Source organism: Ranitomeya variabilis, chromosome 5, assembly GCF_051348905.1.
Source record: "Ranitomeya variabilis isolate aRanVar5 chromosome 5, aRanVar5.hap1, whole genome shotgun sequence".
Taxonomy (NCBI): domain Eukaryota; kingdom Metazoa; phylum Chordata; class Amphibia; order Anura; family Dendrobatidae; genus Ranitomeya; species Ranitomeya variabilis.
Window position 1 is genome coordinate 616,650,448 of NC_135236.1, and position 17,314 is coordinate 616,667,761.

A 17,314-nucleotide genomic window follows, 5' to 3' on the forward strand; every position below is an offset into this window, starting at 1 on the left:
CGTGAAAAGAGATCGTCTAGAAGCCATCTCTGTAGATATCTGTTTGGAAGTTTGTGTCTTTCTTTACTTTATCTCCTATTTGGTTTGCCTCGCCCTTTCTTTCCCCTTTCCTCTTTGTGTAGTAAGGAAGATTGTTGAGTGATTGCTGTCTCTTTAATCCTTGTCTGTTTTCCTTTGTGTGTTAATGTTAGAGCAGGACTAGTGTTCCTGTTGCCCTTCGCACGGGGTAAAATAACCTGTCTTGGGACAGTAGTGAGGTAAGGATTTTGAAGTCAGGGGTGCCCCTCTTTAATCTTTCATGGCAGAGCCCCCCTTCCCTTCCATCTTGCCGTTTCCTGTCTTGTTTCTGGCAAAAGCATGACAGGAAGTATATGAATGAGAGTCAGAACAAGGCTCTCATAGACATACATTGAAAACTGATCTCCAGTTCGCTACCGCAAACCCTGGAGTTAATCGACAGGTCACAACCTTCCGAAAACCAACCAGAGGGGCGGTGATAGCAGGTTAAGACGATGGTGGTTAAGTATAAGACTAAGGTCAAGGACCAAAGATTAAAAGCACCACTTCGGCGATGCAATAAAAATAAAAACACTGGAGTGGTGCTTTAAACTAATCCAATTTTTCACAGTGCAAAAACAATTTTATTGTAGCACTAAAACACTGACTTTATAAAAACATGTTTCCTATAGTTAATAAATCATGTTACAACCTAGCAAATTCCTCTTGTCACATTCTCTTAATTATACTTTAACTTGTAAATCATAAACCAAAATGAGGATTATGCATCTGAATAAAGGTATATGCAATTAGTAGCACAAACAAGACGTATACTAATATACAACTCTAAAAATACGAAATTCTGTTTTATCTGTTGGAAATATGACACAAATCTGAATGGTCAATAGACATGGAGATCAGAACGAATTCCTAAACTTTCTGAACTGGGTGTTGTGAAAGGCTGAGAAAAGCTGACAATCATAAACTAGTATTGGCATTAGCATAAAACTCATCACACGTAATACAACTTCATCTGCCAGAAGAACAATTTGTTTTGTATCTTAAAACCTTTGGGCTGGAAGAAAGCAAATACACACGTTCAAATGCTAAGTGGATGTCCATGCACAGAGAGGAGATACTGCTGCTAAAACGTAACATGGGTAGAGTCCATCTGGAGGAGTTTGTAGCTGGATACGTGGGTGGTAAGTTAGTATATGTTTGTATGCTCTTTACTTCAGTATTACTTTGTGTGTGCATCACATATATCTCTGACTACTTAGCATACAATTTTCAATTATTAAATACATTTTAAACATTATTAGAGATATAAAGGAGATATTAGATACTGAATGGGGTCACTTGCCTCTGGCACAGGGAACACATCTTTTTTATAATGTGTTCTACAAACCCATTTGGTCGTTTAGTGGCCAGTGTGAACATACGTCTACACCAGTGTTCCCCAACTCAGGTCCTCAAGAGCCACCAACAGGTCATGTTTTCAGGATTTCCTTAATATTTTCCAGGTGATAATTGCATCACCTTCACAGGCAATAATTCCATCACCTGTGAAGCACTAAGGAAATCCTGAAAACATGACCCGTTGGTGGCTCTTGAGGACCGGAGTTGGGGAACACTGGTCTACACGCTGCATGCACACCAACTTATATTCCAGTTCATTGCTTTTGGTTTTCGTTTGGTCGTTTGTTGCTTAATCGCATGTACAGTGGATAGAATAATCTTGCAGATTAGTGTTCTTAGAAGTCTAGAAATAAACTTCTTTTATAAATAGAAATTTGCTTGTCCATACAGATACTTTTCTAGATATGGATAATTTTTAAGCAGAATATAAATTAAGATGTGTTAGTGTTTTAGTATTAACAAAAAACTTCCATGGAATCACAAGCTTATGCAAATGTTCCGTGCCTAAACAGGCGTTGTATTATGGATCTATGCAATCCAATGATTCTAGGATTAAATACCTCTGTAAGTAGAACTTTAACTAAGACATCATGAGAGGCAAAATAATTAACAATAATAATAAAAATATAAAACAAGGAGTGCCATTAGGCTTGTACCACCATATAGGTTTAATGCACTTGAATCTATGTGCTGAAACTAAAAGTAATTGCTCACTCATGTATAGCTCCTTTTTAATGAAGCAACTAATACAAAATCTTCATGCCTTATAGGGGCTGCTAGTGTTGTTGTGGGGCATCCTTTGGACACTGTCAAGGTATTTAAATTATGCTCTAAGTGTATTTTCTTGCAATTTTTAATGTAAGGTGGTTGCCTGGATTTGCCAAACTGGAAATCTTTTTGGAAATTTGCCAACTATGGGTTATCAATTTCTAGAATTAAACAGAAAGAAACAAGTAGAGGTGTTGCCTGAACCATCCAATCAGGTTACAGGTTACTGCTCTTATTTTCTTAGTATGCGATCTATTCCCATCGTTTTTCATAACTAGCATATTAAGATAGATCATTCGCGAAAACAAGACTGAACATATATATGCAATGATTGCAGATTTTCTGGTAACATCACAAAGTCGAGCACAGCATTGCTATTTTGACCTTGAGTAACCTCACGTTATCTTGTTTTATCTGTTCAGTCCATTTTTACAGATTACTCAAAAATACAATTTGACTAATCTGTAAAGGATCAGAGATACTTAGGGTGGGAAAAATAGAGATGATTGACTCTTTTGCACTTTGAAATCTCCAGCTTTGATGCATTTTTCCCAAAAGTTTGTTTTGCAGTGAGTAGATTTGCTGTGAATTCCAAATGCTGGTAAACATATAAATGCCAAGAAAGGGTGTGTAACCCCCTGAGGTCTCCTAGGACTGTACTAAATACATTTCTAGCTCTGTAATGTAGACACAGTCAAAGTGATTTCAACATGCCTGGAAATGAGTAAAAGGCTGGTATCTGATGATAACCAACAGACAATTTTTTAACAAACAGCATAAACAAACTTTTCATGATTTTCAAAACTAAAAAACTGTCCAAAACTTATCCCACTTACTTTTGTGATCTGGCTGTCATGTTGGACGCTGTTCACACTAGGGCGTCCGACAGACAGCGGTAATTCCGCTTTTGTCCACTATGCGCTCAGTGGCGTCGGCTAGATTTTATCTAGCTGGTCCGGGGTTAATCTGGCTGGTGCTCGGATTGGAAGCTGGGCCATGCCCACTGCCTTTAAATAGTTCTTCTGAACATTGGGCGTCGCTGATTATAGCTTCTGTCTAGTGCTTGGTTATCTCGGTCTGGTGTGGTGATCTAGGAGAAGGAGTATCGTATCTGGTGGTGTATTTCCTTTTGTCATATTTACTCCTTCCTATATTTGTATTTGTTTTGCCCTTTGCACTTATTGTGTATTCCTGTGTAACTGCAGTGTGGTGCATATTTTCCGTTATCCTTGTCTGTGCTTACTGTGGGTATTTGTGTGTTGTCTCTTCACTGGGTGGTGGGTGGTCGTTTCAGCCTAGGGTTGAAACAGGAGAAAGGGTGAGGGTGGAGGCCCAGACATGCACACCATCAGTGTAAACTCTGGGAGAGGGTCAGTCAGGGTTTCCCAGAGTTGAGGGAAATCGCAGGGGCCTGGGGTTTTAGCTCTTGCCTACCTAGGCTTCCCGTGACACAGGCACATCATTCTGTCATTGTCTACAATTCCATGAAAATAATTTGAATTCCCTGCACAGGGACCAACTCAGAATTGAACTGTGTGGATCAGGTATCTTTGCATACCTGAAGGGCAATTCATTTTATAAAAGATGCATGCACCATCCTGGACTTGATGACGGCCATTCATTCTAGCGGCAACCTTGTCTATGTGCCCTATCAACTTGGATGATACTTTCCATTAGTAACATGGTATTTAGACCATGGGAAACAAATAATCAAGATTATATTCTTCAAGTGATCACCCTCTCCATCAATATGTGAACAAATTGACACTGAGGAATGAAGAACCTTTATTGGAGACTTGTGATGTTGTATTCAATTCCCCCCATTCCAAATAAAGTGATAGGTGATGACAAAGCAGAGGTCTAAAAAAAATTGGAAGTTATAGGCGCTCAACAATTTTGTTTATAAGAATTTTTACCCTTTGAACCCATCCCACACAAGGTATTAATCATGGATAAAGTCCTACATAGGGTTCTATCAGGGAATGTCACCCCAGTTTAGATTCCTCTCAAAATTTTCCTAAACCCAAAACTTGATGGTAAAGCAGAGAACTAGAGGCCTAAAGAAGATTCAGAGTCATAGAATGATAAAAAAAAAATTATAATTTTTTTCCCTTTTGACCCATCTCTGAACAGGGTCCCAATCATGCAGAGGAGGGGAAGTCATTACAGATGATGTCCACCCAAAATGAAAATGATTTATTTTGTACTGTTTTTTCAAAGGCTTCAGTAAACAACATGAGGCCCTCATCACCTATTGATAACGGATTTAAAAGTAACACAAGCTTCAGTTTCTATGCTGCATAATATTACCCTTCATCTCACCGCCTGATGTTGCACCTGCAGATGATGCAGAATATGCAGTTGTGAATCACACTGAAATTTTGTTAATCAGCTGGGAGGCATAGTAAAAACCACCCTGTTCCTGCAAACCTTGGTGCAATTAATTTGCTGACAATGCTCTTCTGTTAATGAGCACATGTAACGAATTGAGGGCAGTAGCCATGGATGAGGGACTTTTTTTTCCATACCCCTGCCCGCTACAGAAAAATGGGGTTCGTTTTCAATGTGTGTGTGTGTGTGTGTGTGTGTGTGTGTGTGTGTGTGTGTGTGTGTGTGTGTGTGTGTGTGTGTGTGTGTGTGTGTGTGTGTGTGTGTGTGAACAGGTTACCATAATGGCCACTTCCCAGCTCTTCTGGTCTGCCACGCATTGCATGGCCCCAATTTCCTGCGACCCAATGAATGGGAAATCACACCAGTCCATAAAACCAAAACATTCTTTATTTACAGTTTGACTTGTACATAAAGTACAGCAGAAAATGCAGATGTCTTTCTCTTGGTTGCAGTACAGTGGCATGTCTTTAATAAACATTTTTGAGCAGTACAGTTGGTGATTTGCAGAACAAGTTAGAGACCTTCAACCTTTCTAAATTTAGTGATACTTTAGCTGAGCTTTTCAGTGACCACTATCCTTCATCCCACTTTTCAGAAACCACGTAATGATGCGCCTGTGGCTGTCAACTTACTGAGTGGGCCCCTAGCCTTGCTAACCGGTCTCTTTTCGGACTCGCAGTTTCCAAGACCTGACTGACACTTTTCCGTTCCCCAGAAACCCTTAGGGACTCTAACAAAGTTCCTGGCTGCACGTCCCCTTCCCCAACTCACCTGCTACGAGTATTCCGCTGCCACCAATAGAGAACTTCTTAGATGTTTCAACTCTCATCTCTGTCTGCTTTTCTGTTCTCTTCAGCCACACACACATCCCAGGTGAAGATGACTGACCTTAACACAATATTATGCCCACATAACCCCATATAAACAGAGTGACTCTCCAATACTCCCTCCATGTAGCTTATGATAGCCCATAGCCTCCTGTACACAGTATAATTCACCCATATACATAGTATAATGGCCCCACAGTACATTCATCCACACATAATATGATGCCACCACAGCCACCAAATCGCGTGGCTGCACTAAAACAAAAACAAAAAAAGCCTATACTCTCTTAATCTTGGTTGCCTGTCCACCGCTACCTCACTCTCTTTGTGTGGCTTGTCTGGCAGTGGGTCTGTACAGGTGGCATGATGCAGTGATGACATCGCATTGCCCGATGTACCCTGCCGACACCTGCGCAGAAGATCCCTGAATGTACTGCCCATAAAAGGAAGGAAGAGGTATGGATTTTTGAGGGAGTGCAGGACGCAGAATAATGAGGCCATAACTGATGTGCATGGGAGGGCGGTAGTATTACAATGAAGACAGCAGGCAGGGATTTCTTCCAGGCACCGCAAGCCCTGAAGCCTGTAAGAAATCATTAGCATAAGGAAATAAAATAAGATTTCTCAGGAACAAGACCATTAATATGAAGCATACATTAGGACTAGTGTATCATTTCTATTACCTGTATGCCCATGTTAATAGGTCATATACATCCTGGAGGTGACAGATTTCTTTTAAAGAACACAAAGAAACTCAGATCATTTGGCGTGCTATGAGCGCTTCGGCAAAATTTAGCAACATCTCTGGCCACACCCCATTCGACACCCATTTACCATTTCTTTCTCCCCTAGCAGAAGGAGATGTCAGAGGGGTGCTGGCAGTGAGGGACTTTCAGCAGATGCTCGAGACTGCAGGGCGCAAACCCAAATCTGGGACTGTCTGCTGTATCTGGCACAGTTGGTACTAGAAATGAGCGGATCGATTCACGTGACTTCGGTCCAGCATCTAGATTAGTGATACCTGGCGGTTGTGTAAGCAGGTTGCGGGATGCATAACAGTTTAATTATACAAGGTCTAAACTCCTCGCAAAGAGATAAACAAGTCAATGAACGTGTGCAGCCAAAGTAAACCAGGCCGCAGCACTCTCGGGGTAGTGCATGGGCTGGCGTCCAGCAAATGGCAGGGAAGGCCACATACTCTACCTTTTCTCATGCACACGTGCAGTACTCACAGTCTCTGGGTGCGCGACACATCTCTCTCTCTTGGCCATGATGATAGCAGCCGGAGCTGACAACCGCAGCCCGTCACAGCGCAGGTACTCAGGAGGCGGAGCATGCTGCTCACCCTGCTACGCGCTGCTTGTCATGCCAGACTCCCTGCTACTGCGCTTGCTTTTTTTTATATTCCCCTCGTACCTGGGTCATGGGTTTGGTCCAGTCCCCCATTCCTTCCCCCAGGCAATATGGGAGGCAGCTCAACAGATCCGGACCTGGCTCGGTACAGGTACTCGCAGCCCGGGCTTCCTCCTTACATTCCCCCTCTTCTTTAGTTCACCATTCCACAGGCGAGAGTTCTTGCAGTAGACGTTGACACTCCTCCATCTCTTGAATGATCTGCTGCCAAATAAATTGGTCTTCTTCATAACGATTGGGAGGTTTTCCAGCGGTAATTCATTCTGTGCGGCACAAGTCAGGTTGGGCAGTCGAGTCAGGTTGGGCAGTTGAGAATGGGGACATGTCCAAGTTCAATGGAACAGCCATCTCGGGAGCTTCAAGTTCTCGCACTTCCCTTGGGTCGGTGGGAAGCGGACCGTCCAGGTAAAAGAATAAAGCAAATGGCTCTACTTCATAGAAATCGAAAATCACTGGAGTGGGCATTTCAGGGACACTTGGCGCTCTCTATTCTTTTTCAGGATCTCCTGACAGGCAAGGACATAGCATGCTTCAGTGGACGACTTGGGTAGGGGCCATTTCTTGCCCTTCAGGCAGAACTTCATAGACAGGACCACTAGATCCAATTCGGCGTTTCAACCGATACAGAGTTTTCTCCCATTGATGTTCTAACTTACCTCGGGGTCGCTTGTCTCGGGCCAATATTCGGTCTCCAGGCTTGAGAGCTGTCCCTCGCAGGGGCATCATTTCATGGTGCTCACATTCCCGAAACTTATTCTGTACCAATCAATGTAGAGTCTGCAAGTGGTGTCGATGTTCACAGACCCAGATGGACATCCCCGTCCATGAGTAATCCTCCTCTGGCATGAGCTTCCATGGCCACATCACTGATCAACTTTTCTGGGAGTACTACTTGCCAGGTGACCCCAAACGCCCATACCAACTGTACTTTCTGATACAGCAAACTGTCTCCTAATTAGAGCCTCTCCCTATGCCAGAGAATCTGCAGCATTAGTGAGGACAAAGAGTCTTGCTCACTTCGGCTGGGGAGTCATCTTAGGGCCACCGACTGTCTCAACTCAGTGAGTTCTCTGTCTTCCTGTTGTCATCTCATGGTCGTCCCAACAGTTTTTTTCCCGGCGCTTCTTTGACCTGTCCCTGTGTCACTGCCATTGTCCTGGTGAGGTTCCTGAATCCTGGGATTTCTTCTGCCTCCAACTCTTCATCCCGGTCATGTTCAGGGCGCTCATGGGTCACTCTGGATAGAACATCGGCATGTGTATTCTGAGCCCCTTTTCAATACGTTATCTTATATCAGTATTTCGCCATACGGACCACCCATCTTTGCTACATGGACCCCAATTTTGCATTTTCTAGGTGGACTAGTGGATTGTTGTCAGTGTGTACCAAGATTTCAGAACTGGACAGGTACTCAGCGAGGGACCAGCTCACGTAGTCAATCACTCGCTCCATTCTGTCCTTCATCTGTGACAATACAGCCCCTAGTCCCTGGAGATTTCTATCAGTGTGAAGGATGAAAGGTTGAGAGAAGTCTGCATAGGCCAGTATGGGTGCTTCAGTCAGAGCCATCTTCAGGGCTCGAAAGGCTTCTACCTGGCTATCCTCCCACTGGATGGTCTGATTTTTCGCACCAGATGGCACTTTTTTCAATAACTCCAGCAGTGGATTAACAAAAGGATTGAAGTCCTTCACAAACTGTCCATAGTACCCCGTAAGCCCCAGAAAGAGTTGCACATTCTTCACTGTCTTCGGAGTGGGCAAGTTCTGTACTGCCGCTATCTTCTCACGCAAAGGTCTCACTCCCTTAGCAACATGTCCGAGGTATTCAATTTGCTGGCAGAAAAGGTGGCATTTCTGAGGTTTCACTTTCAGGCCATGCTTCTGCAGCTGACTCAACACCTGTTCCAGCCATCAGAGACGCTCCTCAAAAGTAACTGCATAGACAATGATGTCATCCAGATAAATGAGGGTAGCTTCAAAGTTCAGGTTTCCTATGCACCGCTCCATCAGTCGCTGAAAGGTTGCAGGCACGTTGTTAAGACTGAAGGGCATTTGGTTGAATTCGAACAACCCCGTGGGCAGTATGAACGCTGTCTTCGGACAGTCTTGCTCAGCTATGGGCACTTGCCAATATCCACTTGCCAGATCTAATGACAAATTCTGTACAGGCATTCAGTCAACACAAAGACACAGAGTTCCATCCTTTTTCCAAACTAAAATGACAGTGGCTGCTCTCGGGCTTTGGCTCTCCTGTATGACCCCACTCTGCACGTGTGCCACTTTCACTTCTTGGAACATTTGTAGCGGGATCTGTCGATAGTGCTCCCGAATTGGTGTGGCATTTCCTGTGGGAATTTCATGAGTTATGGCTGTGGTGCACCCAAAATCATTGTCATGACAGGCAAAGATGCCCTGGTAATGCCCCAGCATAGCTTCCACTTGTTGCACCTATTGTGATGAGAGTCCCATCAGTTCAGTCTGCATCTGTTCCAGGATCTGGCACCTTTCTTTTATGGTCCTGGATGAGGGCTCTGAGGACACAGTAATGGCTACAGTCCAGGGATCTCCTTGTTTCATTGCTAACTGAACGGCCTCTGGTTGCATCAGTTCTTCCAGCATACTCAGTACTTGTGCCATTTCACTTTTGGGCAAGAGCATGAGATCGTCCTCCCATAGGTTGACACACCACACCACTACGATACCGTCGTGGATGGTGGCTAATGTTCGAGCAATGAGGAGCCCTGCAGGCAGTTGTTCAATTAGGGCTGGATCTATCTGGACTTCCACTCCTTCAAGGGGTGTACAAGTTCACACAGGCAACGAGAGCACCATCTGGCCAGGTGGTAAAACTAGTTTGGCAGTGGCCGGGAGGACCACCTTCCCCAGGACTTTTCCTTCCCTCGACATTTCTTGAGCTTGGGCTACCTGTATTAGTTGTTAGAACACCATCCTTTGGGATGTGCGGGGGCCCTATCGATTGAGAAAAACATCTGATGACTCACTGACCAGGAGAGCCCCGAGTTCCTTCAGCACATTCATCCCTAACGTCATCACTGTGGGGCCATACAGTGGGGCAGTCAACACTACTCCTTTCCGGCCTACATCTTTGCCACATACAGTAATTTGCATCCAGACCACCCCTGCGACCGAGATGGGCAATTGGTTGGCCGCTGTCAACTTGATCACTGGGCCCCATTCAGACCACATCGCCTCAGAAAAATGACGTCTGAAATAAGTTTCTGGCATGGTGGTCACTTGGGAACCTGTATCAACTTTAGAACAGATGGCCTGTCCATTCATTTCAGCCCATACATTCCTTTTCTCTTTGGCAGCTCAGACCCCGGGTGGCATCCTCCAGCCATGGAGCCCACTGGTTTAAAGGCTGATGGGTCAGCGGCCTATCTTGTCTTGCACATCCTCGGGCATAATGTCCAATGTCCCCCACACCTAAAACAAATCGGATGTCTCTCTGTTCGGGATTGCCCCATTTCCTAATGGGGCTTGTGGTTAGTTCTGCCTCCGGAAGAGTTCGGAGCCTCCAGGGGGATTTTTCTTAAGCTGGACCACTTTTCTTGCATATCCTGGATTTCTTTCCAGATTTCTCTAACCCAACCTGGTTCAGCTGTGGGCAGAACGGATACCTCCCTGCTCCTGACCTCCCCTGTCGAGGCTGCCATCCCCTGCTCTTGCTCATGCACACGCGGCTCTGCCCCAACTTCGAGAAAGGACATGCTCGGATTGACCCGCAAGCGCTCCCACAAGGCCTGTTTAAGCAGCGCATCCCTGAGGCCTGCCACTAGTTGGTTTCTTAATATTACATCAGGGGGCCCAACACCCATATCATCTCGTTTAGTGATTGCGGCGTGTATCTCCTGCAGCGCATTAATATATTGGGTCACAGACTCCCCCTCCCTTTGGACATGGCTGAAAAAGCACATCCGCAGTTCACTGACATCTATGGGGTGCCCTTGCATCTCTTCCAAGATCTGTAACACCTTGGTAAAAGTGTTCCATTCATGTGGGGGCCAGAACATGACAGGACATATGGCTTCCCCGTCCAGGGCCATCACAGCAATCTCCGCCAGCATAAAGGAGGTCATACGGTGCATTCTTAGCATGCCTTTAACCCGCTCAGACTAGTCTCATAACAGTGAATTGCTCCCTGTAAACTTTCGGACATTGCTGAGCATGGCCCCCAGCGACAAGCTGTCCCTTGAGACACCCACAGCCGCTTGGTCTGCCACCTCTGTGCTTGTGGACTGCATCCTGCCAACTACGCCAAGTGTAAGCAGGTTGCGGGATGCAGTGACAGACAAGGGGCAGAGCAAGGGTTAACAAATTTATCAGTTTAAGTAAACAAGGTATAAACTCCTCGCGGGGAGATAAATGGTTAAAGAACAGATAGAAGAACCAACAAGTGCAAAATAATGGCAGTCCAGTTATTAAACTTATTGTGTCCTTTATGCTCCTCCACTGTAGATGATCCCACAAGAGTTGTAGCACTGGCAGCGGCCGGAAAGATGTCAACAGAGGGGGTTCTTTGAATGATAATGCGTCTTCTGGTGGCAGCGGTCGGTTTCCGGTACCTTCCGCTGAGCCCCTAGTCCATGAACTTGTGCAGCCAAAGTAAACCAGGCCGCACCACTCTCAGGGTAGTACGTGGGCTGGTGTCCAGCAAATGGCAGGGAAGGCCACAAACGTGTGTTCAATACTCAGCCTTCTCTCATGCGCATAAGTGCAGTATTCACAGTCTCTGAGTGCGCGACACCTCTTTCTCTCTCGGCCCTGATGGTCGCAACCAGAGCCGACAACTGCAGCCTGTCGCAGCTCCGGTACTCAGGAGGCAGAGCACTCTGCTCACCCTGCTGCACGCTGCTTGTTCGCGCCAGGCTCCCTGCTACTGCGCACACTTTTTCTTTTATATTGCGCTACCCGGGTCATGGGGTTGGTCCGGTCCCTCATTCCTTCCCCCAGGCAATATCAGAGGCAGCCTCAACAGTTACAGACCCGGCTCGGTACAGGTACCCACAGCCCGGTCTTCCTCCTTACAGCTGGATGTAGCTTTGGATTAGCCAGGGCTGATGGGACGTCATCTGTGCATCATGCTCATCTCTAACTGGGACCTGTCAATTTATTTTTTGTTCCTTCATTCTCAATTGGAGCCTCTAGAACTTTCTTCTCTTTATGCAGCTTCACTATATGACATCGAGCTTTTTGTGTGTGTAAGGCCGCGTTCACACATTACATAAATATTGTGTTTTTTATTTTCTGCAGGTTTCCGCGGAAAACTACAATCTTCTCTAATTATTGCTGCATTTTTTAAACCTTTTTCCCCTTATGTGATGCTGATATGAAGCAGTGTTTTTAATGTGCTTTTTATAGTATAGAAAAGCGTTGATTCTTCTCTTAAAAAAGTAACTTCAGTTTTTTACATGAATTTTTTGCAGCTCCACATAGAAGCCTCCAGAGAAAGAAAGCATCAAAACCACACATTTCAGCAGTATCTTTAAATGCATAGGGGGCTGCAGTTTTCATGAAATCACATCCACTTTGCTTGGACAGTTAAACACAGCAGCATTTCTTTGCAAAAAAAGTAGCAAAAAAAACCAGCAGCATTTTGGCTACATGTGAACACGGTCTAAATGTCTAAGCAAAATGTGTGATTTTATGAAATCTCTTATTTTTAGTAGTTTTACAGAAACAAAAAAATCTGACTTTTTCTTCTTCTCAGTATAAAAGTGCAAAGAAATACACTGCTGTATAGAATGTACAAGTACAATCTGGTTCCCCGTGCTTTTTACAATTAAATGACTTTTGTATGTGTGTGTTTATATCTTTTGACTATGGGATTAGTAATGGGAGTGTCTGACAGACAGTTCTCCTTTGCTAACCCCTGGGCTTGATGTCAGCGGACAATACACAGCTGACATCAACCCCAAAAACCATTACCCCAATTGCCACTGCACCAGGGCAATCTGGAGGAGCTGAGGCTAAGTGCCAGTACTGGCACATCTAATGGATGCACCATTTCTTGGGTGGCTGAGGGCTGGTGTTATTAATCTGGGAAGGGGAAAATATCCATGGACCTTCCTAGCCTATGAACATGAGCCTGCAGCTGTCAGCTTAGCCTTTGCTGGTTATTATAATAACCAGTAAAGGCTACGCAGACAGCTGCAAGCTGATATTAATAGTCTGGAAAGCTCCATGGATATTGGCTTCTTTCCTGAATAATAACAGCAGCTTACAGCTATTTGCTTTCCCTCAGCTAATTAATAAATATAAGAGGGACTGCTCGTCGTTTTATTAATTACTTATTTAGTTATTAGCTAAATGCAAGTACAGAACACTACACATGCAAAGCACTGATTATATATCTCACTGACATTTTTCAATCTATTTTATCTATTCTATTCTGAGAGTTCAGCGAAGAATTTACTGTACTTGGCTAATGAAATGTTGGTTTTCCTTTGAGATATGTGTGTAAAAATAGGACTCCACATGCATGGTCCATGTGATGTGTGACTTTTTTTCTCATACCCATTGACGTGCATTGGCAAGTGCGATCCGATTCTCACAGACAATCGCAGCATGCTGCAATTTTTTTCTCAGTCTGATCCGAGCCCTAAAAACCTGCTGACAGTTTCTCCTTAAGATAAGATAAATGTCTTAACTTCTATTCTTAACAGGGGCATCTTTGTGGGGTATGTTTTGAAATAAATCATAAAATTATGTGGATCCCATTTACTATTTGTAATTCAATATATTTTATTGCAGACTTGCAGACAGTATTGCAGACTGTGATACCTTTTCAGGCTAAGCTGTAATGAATAACGAAGAGTTGTGCATCCTACCCTTGGGACCAACACGCAACATGTAGTGACAGAGAAGGTGGCATGGCATCTTCCTATTCACTGCTATGGGTTTTTTGAATGGAGCAAAGCAGCTAAAATGAAATGTAATTCCACATCTGTTGTATTCACAGGCCCGATTACAAGTTGGCCAAGGATATGGATCAACGTTTAACTGTATTTTCACAATCTACAGAAATGAAAGTGTAAGTAAGATAGGAAAATGATATACATTATAGATTTAGCATATTCCAAATAAATCTTACCACAGTTTTGACATAAAGTCCATGTAAAAAAATTATTATTTCACTTTGAAGCCAATACCTGAGCCATATTTTGCACACATCTGACCAGGAACAACCATCATCTGTTTCTTCTTTTCACATTGTTAGGGTTTGCAGAACGCACCGAATATATTTATTGATGTGATTGGTGCGTTCGCAACCCGGGATCCACCGTGCAGGAAATATCCTGCTGCTAAGAGAATGGCGGCACAATATGGCGGTATTAACCAGCTCTGTTAGCTTCACAGAGCGGCCGGGAAAGCAAAGCTCTGTGCCCTGTTAACTCTCACAGAGACACAGGCTAACTACCCAGAAGAGAGCAGTCAGTGGTCATGCATGCACACAACACTCCTCGCCGGAGGTGCCAGCATTCTAGGGGCTTATTTCAGCCGGGTCCCTGAATACTCTCATACACAATCTCCTCGCCGGAGGTGCCAGCATTCTAGGGGCTTATTTTAGCCGGGTCCCTGAAAACATTCAGGCATATGACCACAGTGGCGCAAAGCATGTAACTTTAGAAGATACTAGCGCATGGCCGTGCGGCCATGCGAGCCTTAAATAGCTTCAGCACATACAGGACCTTCCAAAAGAGGACCAATGAGAGGCTGCTACAGAGCCTGCGTACCTACAGGACCTTCCTAGAAAGGCCAATAGATTTGGCTGCAGTACCTGAACATGTGACCCTTGATCTCCAGTGAGAGATCTTACCCTGGGCATGCTCAGTGTGTGCAAAGCAGGACTTAGTCCCAGAAAAGCCTGTTCACCGTAGATCAGTGCAGGGTACAATAGCAGAGCCTGGAGAGGCAGCAATAACCCTTTGCACTGAATCAGACTCAGTGAGACGCTGGGACCGATGTCTCCGCTGAGCAGGCTCCACTGCGGCTGATGGAGAATGGGAGACCGCTGCAGACACGGATCGAGATTCCCCCTGTGCAGCAGAGGAAACTCGACTCCTAACACACATTGGATTTTTGTTTTGAAGAACTTTGATAATTCTCTTCCATTGATTAGGCCGGGGTCACACCATATATATTCTCTCATGCGAAAGAATCAAGCCATTTATGTAAATCAAACTCTGGTCAGAGTGTGATCATAGTGTGCTCGGATTCTCTCGGATGAGGAGAAGATGGAAACATTTTCCATCTTCTCTATTCTGACAGTCTGTGAAAATTGGACTCCAGATGTCATTCAAGCGCAGTCTGATGTTTTCCATGAACTCATTAACTCCAAATATGGAATCAAACTCAAGCATCTGAGGAAAAAAGTAGACATATGCATGGCCCCATAGCATAACATTGGTTGGAGTGCAATCCAAAAACCGGTTATGTGCACTAGCAATAATGTTGGGGGCCATGTTTTCTTTCAAGTAGCAAAGTTCAACACGTTGTAATAGAGGACCTTTCTGCTGAACTACACACAGAACTACACAGATAATATAATAGTGGCTGCAGAGCAGAATAAAACATGTTTTTCTCTTTAATTTTGCCTCTCTGTTGTGGAGATATTAGCAATCAAAGTACAAGCACATAAAGAGTTAACTTTTTAAATTCCAATTGAGTGTTAGCTGTTGGTGATCACTGGGGGTGTGTACTTCTTTTCCTTGTATGAGTTACCCAATCATAATCATTTCAAAAAACTGACCGTCACATCCAAACATAGGGGTACTGGACCAGTTGCAATTAAAACACCTGTGACTAGGAGGCGGAGTGCTCGGCCAGAAGGCTAAATAATACATTTCAAAAAACTGACTGTCACATCCAAACATAGACTAAGTGTGAACAGGTGCTGAACCTTAGAGTCACCAACTCCTATACAGTCAAGCAAATAAGGCAGCACACTGCAGAACTAAAACATGCAAACATGAAACACGAAAATTGAACTGCATTACTGCACTAGAAAGTGTAGGACCTGGTATAAGAGAGATGCCGTCTCATAAGAGGTTTTCATAGTAAAAGTGGCTACCAGGTACACATAAAATTGGCCTTTTTTATGCGCTAAACGCTCTCATTTTTCATATTTCTAGTGCAGTAATGCAGTTCAATTTTCGTGTTTCATGTGTCGTGCCTTCATGTGACAAGCCCCGTGATATGCTTCCTAATGATCAGCAGCATATTGCAGCACTTTTCAGCTGCAGGCATCGTGCTCCAAAGCAGCAGAAGGATACAAGCAGAGGGGTGTGTAGCCTGATCTAAGCATGTGTGCTCAGATTGTTGTCACTCACTGAGAGTTAGCCCTATCCCCACCAATCACGTGCCTTGCTTAGTTCGTCAATTCTAGTTTCTAGTCTGGAAGTAGCAGAACTAGACTCATGACAGAGTAAAATAGCATCCCAATAGAGATGAGCTTAATGGAGCAGTGAAGATTATAGAGGTTTATTAGAAAACTAATACCGTAGTTTGAAAAAGTTAGGACATATTAAAGGAGATGAAATTAGTAGTGGAAAAAGACTCTAACTGTATCTATAGTAGCTAACCAAAACCATAAACTGTAATCACCTGCTTCGCACAAAGCGAGAAAATTAATATTGTGCAGAAATAAAGGGGTGGCCTGAAACGAAACTTGAATTTCATACTAAATGTCTATTTAATTCAATAATCCAATCACTTTTCTGTTATACTTCAGTAATACATTTCCTATTGTTCCCTCATTACTCTAACTTCCTGTCTGCTTGTTATTCTTTATTTTTACTTCCGATGATGTATAATTTGAGGATCTTCAAATGCATGCTGGGATACTCACAGGGGATGTCTTCAGGGGGCTATGCCCCTGATAATGAAATCAACGACGACGCTTTATTTCAGGGTGGGAACAGCAGCTGCGGCAGTGACCACAGCTCCAACCCCTTGATGATGTCCCATTTGAGTATCCCAGATATATTAGAAAAGTGATTAGAGTATTAAATTAAATACATATACTTTTAGTCTGAAATTTTAGTATGAAATTCAATTTTGTTTTCAGATCACTCCTTTTATGTGGCCTCTTGGGAAAATGAATTGCCCACACTTGATGCAGTGTATCAATAGCTTTTCTGCTTGCGATTTCTGGCATTAAATTGTTCTTCCTGATCCTACAAGGATAAGCTCTCACTTCTTGGCAGGCAATGAGGGGGGAGGGTAGTACTGAAGAGAAATGTAGCAGAGCTTCAGGTGTTAACATGAGAAAAAATACCCAAATGAATAATGTATAAAATATAACTTTTAATATGTACCTTTAAAAACGGGACATACAACACTTACAAACACCACACACATAAAGTGCACACTGCAAAGACCCTATAGATAAATCCTGGTCTGTATGCCTGCCTGACTGTGGAGGTTGGCACCCTATATATAGACCCTCACGAGAGTGGCACCCCCGCTCACCGATG

General features: G+C 43.9%; 1 protein-coding gene across 1 annotated transcript in view; it reads left to right on the top strand.

Annotated features, from left to right (window-relative positions):
- Positions 1-927: 927 nt before the first annotated feature.
- Positions 928-17,314, top strand: part of SLC25A48 (solute carrier family 25 member 48) — a 117,272-nt gene continuing 100,885 nt past the window's right edge. The window contains exons 1-3 of the mRNA XM_077266098.1: positions 928-1,199; positions 2,187-2,230; positions 13,798-13,869. Coding sequence (XP_077122213.1) covers positions 1,112-1,199; positions 2,187-2,230; positions 13,798-13,869 — 204 coding nt within the window. The 5' untranslated portion in view covers positions 928-1,111. The remainder of the gene's footprint in view (positions 1,200-2,186; positions 2,231-13,797; positions 13,870-17,314) is intronic.